General features: G+C 33.3%; 1 protein-coding gene across 1 annotated transcript; it reads right to left on the reverse strand.

The window, feature by feature from the left end:
• Positions 1–3,958: 3,958 nt before the first annotated feature.
• LOC145010775 (protein trichome birefringence-like 1) lies at positions 3,959–6,637 on the reverse strand. The gene is made up of 5 exons (XM_078969305.1): positions 5,402–6,637; positions 5,114–5,306; positions 4,827–5,020; positions 4,571–4,729; positions 3,959–4,471 (listed from the first exon to the last, which is right to left on the reverse strand). Exons 1-5 carry the CDS (start codon positions 6,451–6,453, stop codon positions 4,123–4,125), a joined length of 1,947 nt encoding a protein of 648 aa, XP_078825431.1. The 5' UTR covers positions 6,454–6,637; the 3' UTR covers positions 3,959–4,122.
• Positions 6,638–9,787: the final 3,150 nt, after the last annotated feature.

A 9,787-nucleotide genomic window follows, 5' to 3' on the forward strand; every position in this document is an offset into this window, starting at 1 on the left:
TTGGAGCTTCCGACGACTGAGGCTTCCGGTGGATCCAAAGGAGTGAGAAGCACCACCACCTATCTATGATAGTGGTGATACGACTTTCTAGATCCGAACTTTAGAGATCAGAAAAAAGGAAGAGAAAATGTCTAGAATAAGGTGGTTTCCAACGATGGTGGCGGTTTCTGGCTTGGGTGGTGGTTTTCGATGAATATGGTTTCCAACAGTAGTGGTTTTCGACAATGATGGTTTCTGATGAAATTATATTTGTAACACCAAGTTTTAGGTAAATATCACTTTCGAGTTTTGGCAGTTAAAGTCTTAAATAAGAAGTTTTATGGTGACCACGACATGGAAAAGGATGCACCACGATGTGGTTAAGGCTAGTTGCAATGCACATTTATTTTGGTCCCTATGGTGTGGCATGGTGCTAGCCACATCTAGGTTGCAAAACCCTACTTTCCGGGATTTAAGCTCTATTTACGGGATGTGATGGCTAGGGTTTTCTCACCCTCAGCCTTCATTACTTCCCTTTAACACCCATAGCCATCATTGTTGAGTTTTTGGGATTTTAAAGTGATTTTTGGTGAGAAGAAGAAGAAGACATCCATTGTGTGAAGATCCAGCAAGCAAGCCCCTCATCCACCTTCTAGCTCATCTTTTACAATGTTCTTCAAATTTGGCATAGTTTGAGTGGTTAGACTCCATAAATTTGGCAACTTTATGGATCCTTGAGGTCCCTTTGGGGTTATATGTTCCATATCTAGATTTTTATAGTGTTTTTGGTCTCATGCACAAGTTAGAGTTCACTTCTTCCTTGTTTTTGGACCTAGTTCGGAAGTGATATGCATTGGACTTGCATGTCCACAAAGCATTGATTTTTATGATGCATTAGGAATAAGAAAGCCTTCTAGAAAATATGGATGGATGGACTTGGCGATTAAGAGCTTAATGCATCAAGATAACCAGAACAGTTCCCATGACGTAGATGATTGGCCTCCACAACGTGGCAAAAGCTTGGCCACGACATGGCGGTCGGGTAATATCCTAAAAATTCAGATAAAACTTTCAATTTTAAATTCATTTCAATCATATGATAATCAAATCAAAACAGTTAGGAGTATATCATAGTAACATATTATCATAGTAAAAAACCACAAAATCACATGATGTGGAAATTCATAGGTGAATGCAGTGCGATCAGGTCGGGCCCTTCCCTTGCGAGTTGGAAGTACTTGAAACATAAAATGCAAACTGTAAGCACAAAGCTTAGTGAGTTCCCCTAAAATACTCGCATACCATACATATAAACAGTTAAAAACATATTGGGTCCATTTCACCCTATTCGGTATCTTTCAACCAGTATTGGGTCTATTTCACCTCCTTCGGTATCTTTCAACCGGTACCAGGTTGATTTCACCCCCTTCGGTGTCTTTCAACTGGTACCGGGTCTATTTCACCCCCCTTCGGTATCTTTCAACCGGTATCAGGTTTATTTCACCCCTACCACTAACACATATAATCATAACAATAAGAGTCACGAAGACATCAAGCAGATACAACCATAACAGGTAATTGTCACGAAGACAATTATCATACTATAAACATAATCTAGTGGGCCGGCATCGGTGCCTTCGAGCCTCAGTTATAGTGAAGGAAGCTCACCTCTAACAGAAGATTATGATGAATCAACACTCGATCTGTTGTGAATACTGCTCCTCCCACTAAACATAATCTAGAAACAACTCCAATCAATAACTAAGGTTTTATCCCATAAAAATGGTCCACTAATCCTTCATCATATTAAGGGAAAAGACCATTTTTCCCCTTTCCCTACAAGACCCAAATAATCCAAGCCCCAAACCCTAAATGGCCCAATGCTCCAAATCGATCCAATGGGCTTTTGAGAGAATGCCTAGCGTCCACTCAATGACGCATCGCATCCAAACGCCCAACGTTCTAACCCAAACGCTTGGCATAACCACATAATCCCAAATCCTTAACCAATGTCTTAATGGCTTAAGACCTAATGTTCAAACTTCAAATCCAATGCTAAAAGAACGTCTAAAATTATAAAGTTGCAACCTTTATGACTTTCCATGGCTACAAAGAGCCCAACACCAAAATCTAACTTAAATCACACTTTAAAGTTCTAAAACTCTTGCATAAAAGACTATCAAGGTATACGCTTGCATTTTATGATTCTAAACCCTCTAAAATGCTTGGAAGGACAACCCAAACCTGTGAAGCATTCAAAACTCACAAAAGTCAAGTTCTTGGGACCAAAAAGAACATAAAACTACACTTCAGTAAGATCTAATAAAGAAGTCATCAAGATCTGAACTTTATACCTCCAAAAGGTGCTCCAAGTTGCCAAGAGTCCATATCCTAAGGCTAGAGAGCAACACCAACACTCCAAAGATCTTCCTTGTCCACCAAGGACACTAAAATGATACCAAAATGTTACTCTAAGTCCTATATAAACCCCTATGAGTTTAAGAGAAACCCTAGCCGATTTTACCTCTCTCCTAAGTCTTGCTTTGCATTGAGTGTTTGTGACTCCATTAGAGGTGCAACACTTAGGGCCCTAAGCTTTCAAAGGTCAAGGATCTCTAAGGTGAACTTGTTATTACAACGTAACAAGAGAGGTAACATCAAAACTCTAGTTTTATATAATCTTGATTATTGTATGCTAGTTTTAAGGTTCAATGCTTTGGTATTCAACTTGCATGTTCAGTAGAGAAAAATTTAGATCCAAAGCAATTAGGGTTGCATGTACACTATATGATTGATGTAATCCTCAAAACACATCACTTGCGAGGTGGTCTAGTTAGACTGTAGGCCTAAAGGAGCGGTCCAACTATTATAGGCCTTCCGAGACAGTCCAATAAACTGTAGGCTCGGTAGAACATTCTAGGTAGACTATATTCTCATGTGTGCCTATAGTGTATGTGTATTGTTGTGTGCGATATTTTGGGGAAACTCACTAATCTTTGGCTTACATTTGTGGATTTAAATGGTTTCAGGTACTTCAGATGATCAGTGCAAGACGAATGCATGTTCGTATACATCCTCCTGCTGATTTATGTTTGAGAGTTGATATTGATACTTGGATTTATATAATTTTGTTTTGAAACAATGATTAATTACTTTATGAGTTTTATGATATTGTCTCGTAAAAGCAATTACTATGGGCAATTACTATGGTTTTGGGGACGTTATAATATGTGGGGTGTGTATGTGTGTGTGTGAGTTGGTGGTGTATATTTTGTTTTTCTGTTTTTTTAATTAAATAAATAATAAAGTAAATAAAAAAACAAATAAAAAAAGAGACAAATATGTCATTTCATACACATTTAATTCTAAAATGAATAAAAGAAAACACCGAAAAAAATTATTTTGGATATGATGCAATTACAAAACATTTTTTATTAAATCCTAATTTTTAACAAACCACATAACCAAATTTGCAATTGTCTTAAATAAATATTATTTATTACCACAAGGATACAAAAAATAAACAATATCTTCTAACCACTAATATCACATCAACTCATATATATTACTAGGTGTGGGATTCTATATTACACGAGTTTATTAATATTAAAAATTTAATATCAATATATAATGAAATAATTTATAAAGTAATACTTTACATAACAAAATGCAATCTATTGGAATATTTGCAAAAGAATTAAATCGTTTGGAGTATTTATAAAAGTTTATTATTAGATTAATAGAATGATTTTATTTCCTTATAGAACTCATTACAATTTTATTAAATTTTATTTTAGGAAAATAGAAATTCTGGAAAATAAAAAGTCTAAAATTTTCATAAAATGATAAATATCAAAATGAAAAAGAATATGATATGTGATAAAAAAAATATTTATTTATTAAAAAGGATATATGGTTAATATATGTCATGTTAATTTAATAAATAACCTACGAACATTTAAACATTTTAAATCTAAAGTGGCACAAACAAAAAAAACATCTATTAATTTATAATCATCAAAGCTTTCTTCTCTACACATATAAACAGTAATCTTCAAAATAAAAATTCTAAGAAAAAGATTTATATTCTATATTCTATAAAAAAAAAAAAAGGAAAAAAAAAAGTGTAATTCACATTTACTTTTACAGCTTTTGCTGTTGATTTTGGTATTGTTTGACCAAAAGTTGAGCATAAAGGATTTCATTCCATGCATCAGGAACACCAGGTAAGCACCAATGACTGCAATCTTGATAATGCAGCGGCGACTTAATCTCCTCCGCCGTGTAATGTTTTTTCCGGTAAACCGACGGGTGCCCATCTTTCCGGAAATCCGTTAATCTAGTGATGTTCAGATACGACACTCTGTTTTTCATCCCTTTAAAAACCTTCTCCAGGACTATCATCTTGTCGGGATACGGCGTTAGGTAAGTGGTGTTCTTGATCGGCTCCGACTCATGGTCGCAAGCTCCGCCGGAATTCCACTGCCCTCCGCTGTCCAGACAGAAAATGATAGAAAAAACTTGAATATCTAAGTTTACAAGATATAAATCGGAATAAAAGTTAAAACTTAAAACACATGATTATACTTACCTAAAATGGGAAGCAGAATAACCTCTGAAGAAAACCGAAGTTTTTTTAGGGTTCATATTAGCATCGACCCAATTTCCCCATGTTGTCATCGCTTTACGAAACGCCTCTAGAACGTTAAGTTCCTTATAGACATGGCTACCTTCTTGATAATAATCTTCCCTGAAAATTTCATAACGATAATTAACACCACAAAAATTGACGGTTTTGACGGAATTTAACGTCAGCTTTTTGATAGAAGTATATCGAGATTAATCACCCTTTGGAAGTCTTGTCGTGAGTCCACCAATGGCCGGTGTTGAAGACAACCACGTCGGCAGTTTTGTACTGATCGGCGGAGCTACTGATCAAATCGAGCCGGAGGGTCTCTTTTTGTGTTCCATTTTTGTCTTTGATTACCCATTCTTGAACCAAGAATGGTGCCACAAAGAACTCCACTGTGCAATCATAATCCTATAAATTCATGATATAAAAAGATTAAGATTGTTTTCGAGCAATGATCTCAGAAACTGTATCGAAGGTTTATCACGAAAGAGACTGGAATACCTTGAATACGAAAGAATAAGAAGCTTCTGATCTGAAATGATGTCTTCCTGAAGCTTCATAAACCTTGGTTTGATCTTTGAGGGAGTTTCGAAGGATGCAAACTAATGATTCCCACATATTTCTGTTTAGAGAATCCCCTACAAAAACCAATCTCTTTCCTTTCAATAATTTCAACATTTTGCTTCCATCCAACCTATATATGCATGACCAAGTTCATTGTCATAAATCATAAGAAACGTAAATTAAAAAAAAAAAAATGAAGATTGGAGTATGAAAATTTCGACATACCTTGGTAAACTACAACCGTTGGGCTTCCATTTGTAGTTTTGAAACCCTAAATCAGGCCTACCATTGGAGAAACAATTGAATTGTTCATCAATCAACGAACAGGAACCGGGTTTATACAATGGATATGAGTCGTCTCTTACCCAATCTCCATCAAACAGGTTACAGTTGACTAACTTCTTCACCAAATCATCAATCCCTTGTTTCTTTCCTAAAGAAGTAACATTTTTGGTGGTGATTTTATCTTCAATTCTTTGACCAGGACCACTTCCAGCACCATTTCCCGATGATGTCGGCAATGATTTCTCGGAGTTTGGACTTGTTTTCATCCTATTTTCAGTAGCATTATTCGGTATTGAATTCTGCGATTCTGAAGCTGAATTCGACACTGTTTTAGTCGTCTGGTTCGTTACTGGTTGAGATGGTAAATTCACAATCGTGGTCTTGTTTGATCCGTGTTGAGGGGATGATTTAGATCCAGTTGCGATCTGGTCCGAATATGGTTGCGGTGGTGGAGACCCGATTGTGGTCTGATTCGATACTGGTTGAGATAATGGAGACCCGATCATGGTCTGGTTCGAGTCATTACTTTTAGTTTGGTTTTGAACAATTGGAGGATCTTTAATCACATTGGGCGTTTCGAGATTCATAGTTGGAGATCTGGAATCAGTGGCATTTGAACTGGGTGAAGAAACTGTGGAATTTTGTAATGCTTCCGAAGAATTTGAAGGAAAAAAGTAAGAATAAATGGAAGAAAATTGAGATCCAGCAGACCCATAAGCACCAGAAGAAGATGATGAAGAAGTTGTTGTAGTACCATTTGCTTTAATACTTGTACTGATGCTTGTACTAGTGAAGATACTAGAAAACCATGGAGAAGAAGGATCTGGTGAAGGATTAAAGGCCAAGAAAAAAGTAACAGCAACGAAGATAGCGATGAATACGTAAGCAAAAGCTCTTGTTTTCTTGGTTCGAAATGAAAAGACGTTCTTCAACTTCAAATCTGAAACCAGAGTTCTTTCATTGATGGGTATGTATTTAGTTGAATCCGCCATGAAAACGAAGAACGTTACGACACCCAGATGCAGAAGACGGTGATTTTCACTTTGTGAAGCGTGCGAGAGAAGATGAGATAGAGATACAGAGAGGATCCAGTACCTTTTGGACTCTTTTTCCAGAGAGAGAAGAGTGAAAGATGAAGGAGAAGACGTTTATTTCTTTTAGGAAAGTGAGGAGCTTTTTATTTTTTATATAGTATCTATTTACTCGTTTTCGAAACTAAATACGATTCAAAAAAATAAAATAAAAAATACGACATGATTTAAAATAATATATTGTTTTGTATGTTCGTTAAAAGTGTTCTTAATAATATAACGAGTGAATGGAGTCACACTCAGACATAGAAATAGCATGTAAAATAAAAAAGTAACAACACTAAAATAGAAATTCACACAATAAATGTTTAAAATGTAACATGTTACATTAACTATGACTTACAATTTCATATAATTTAAAATTTGTTTTATGAAATATCCATCTAGAGAAAATATTTGTATTAGAAACGATCAAAAAAGATGAATTAGTGGCCAAAATTGGTGCTACCGATACTTTACATTCTTCTCGGTTTGAGGGGGTTTATGAAATAGGTGATGGGAATAGAATGATTTACGGAAATGCCACTGTCGTCGAGAGTATAGTCGGTGTCACGTGAGAGATTACATTAAAGTGGGAGGTTTACTGTTTACAGATCAATTTAATTTTCAAAGGACACCATGTGGCATGTGCCGCGAAGCAAATATATAGCTTGTACTTTCAGTTTAAATAATTGGACCTTTCTAGTAACCTATCTTTTCTTTAATAAAATTTGAGTTCTATTTTGTTGTTTTCTGGATTTGTAAAATTAGAAATATTGTTATCTGATGACTAATTGTAATTTGTAAGTCATTTGGTGATTACTTTTTGATTAAAAAAAATTAAAGCTGCAGAGTATTTACTCTCGTTGAAATAAACATGATTACTAAATAGATAACTTATTTTATTTAGTTTTGACGTTAAAAATATAAGATTTTTTATTCAATTTCCATGTGAAAATTGAAATACTTGATATAATCCATGTTAGATCAATCATGTGAGTTTAGAAAATTAGTTATGTGCTAAACCAGTTCCTTAGCTTTGCAAGTTGCAAACCTAGGGGGTCGTTTGAGCCATTCTGTAAAAGTCGAAGGGACGGAGTCGATGAAGTGAGTCAAACTACAAGTGGGTTCCGAGTGGTTTTAGTCAATCTTCCGTACTTACCATCCTTTTAATACTTGATTATCTAAAGCGGTCTTTAGTCCGGTGAAAAAAATGGTACTATTGGACGTACCTTTAGTTACGTGTATTTTTTTTCTTTTACTAATTACTTTTTTTTAATGCTCTTAAACTATCTTTTAATTCCATTTATATATAGAACCAGAATTGAATCCTCAACTATAAAATAAAAAATAAAAAATAAAAAATAATAATAAAACAAAAAAAAAATGTTGAACTACAAATCTTTTAATACTAGATGTATCTTTTATAGTTAATTATATCTTTTTTTTTTATAATTTTTTTTGAATTCTGAATACTATATTTCGAAGTAAGGTTGTCTAGATCGGGATTCTACGTAGGATCGTTTTTGGGTTTGCAAGATCGGGATCAGGATTTTAAGATCCTATAAAATAAAACATAATTTTAATTTATAATTTTCAAACATGAAAAATATTTCAAATATTTAATTTTTCTTACAAAAGTAATAAAAACTTCAAAATATTAATCATAAGTCACAACACAAAATGATTAACGGTAAACTAATAAACGGTAAAAGCTATTAGGTGGTAAAAATAATTTACATTTGCAAAATAATAATAATAATAATAATAATAATAATAATAATAATAATAATCAATTGTGGGTAGGATCGAATCGGATCTCAATCCTACAATCATACCTACGATCTTACGATCCTACTTGCGATCCTACCCCAAATACGATCCGTTTACGATCCGAATCGTTTTTAATATCTAGGATCGTACGATCCTACGACCAGGATCGCGATTTTGACAACCATGTTTTGAAGTGTTTGATATTACTATTTTTTAATAAAATATCTATTTCTATGCACTAATATTATACATAATTCACATTACCATTTTGTTTAACTTTTTGTTAGATTTAAGTAAAAAAAAAAATTGGAATTTTGGAATTGTTCATTGGATTTCGAACTAATTATTGAAAATTTTGAGTTTTTTTTTCGACATCCAAACTTTCAGTTTGGAATACTAAATGTTGATCCAGAATCAGTCCAAAATATACATTTTTTCAGAAAAAACGTTTTTTCATTTGTCATTTAGGACCAAGTAGTTATTTTTACTATACATAATGTTATTAGGTATTTTTCAAAACATATGTGGTTAGATTACTTAATATCCTATAAATCAAAACCCCTAATTATCTTTAATTAATTTTAATATCAAGCATATAAAAAAAGGTATAAAAAAAGGTTTAGATTTTATTTTTATTTTTTGTTTGGTTATTGTTGTTTTTTTGTAACTTATTATTATTATTATTATTATTATTATTATTATTATTATTATTATTATTATTATTATTATTTAATTTATATAGTCTTTCGAATAATTAACCGACATTCAGAATATTATTAATATTTTTTCTATTAATAATGAAAATTAGTTAATAATTGTCCATCTATATAAAATTATTTAATAAATGTGTATGAGAATTATATCACATATCATTTATATCAATAACATTCTAACTTATTATTATTATAACATAAACCATTTATGTGAATGGCATTAAAAAAAGGGGAAATTAACACTTATAGATCTTTTTTTGGCGACTTTCAAAAAATAGATACAAAAAATCAAATTTTCGAATATAGACATGGATTTCACAGAGGTGAACTCCAAGGACTTCACAGAATCAACTTATTCTCTGATGAATTGATGTGGCCAAAAAAAATCTCAAAATCCATTTCGCAGAACTACCTCCGAGGAATGAACTCATTCCGTGGAGGTAGCTCCGAGGAACGGATCTTCAGGAAAAAAAAATCACCTCCAATGATTCTTTTATGTAAAGATTTCCAATTAAAATATCGTTTTTTTCCATCTCACATTCATTCCAAACTGTCAAGAAAAAATTCGTACTATCATAATCTTTTCTTGAAAATAATTAGTTGGAGAATGAGTATAAACCCCCAAGAATTGAAGTGAAAAAAAAAAAATTGAAGATCCATTCCTCGGAGCTATCTCCGTGGAATGAGTTCATTCCTCGGAGATAGCTCCGCGAAATGGATCTTGAGATTTTTTTTTTGCCATATCGATTCCTCGGAGAGTAAGTTGATTC

Source organism: Lactuca saligna, chromosome 8 (genome assembly GCF_052625555.1).
Source record: "Lactuca saligna cultivar CGN05327 chromosome 8, ASM5262555v1, whole genome shotgun sequence".
Lineage (NCBI taxonomy): Eukaryota > Viridiplantae > Streptophyta > Magnoliopsida > Asterales > Asteraceae > Lactuca > Lactuca saligna.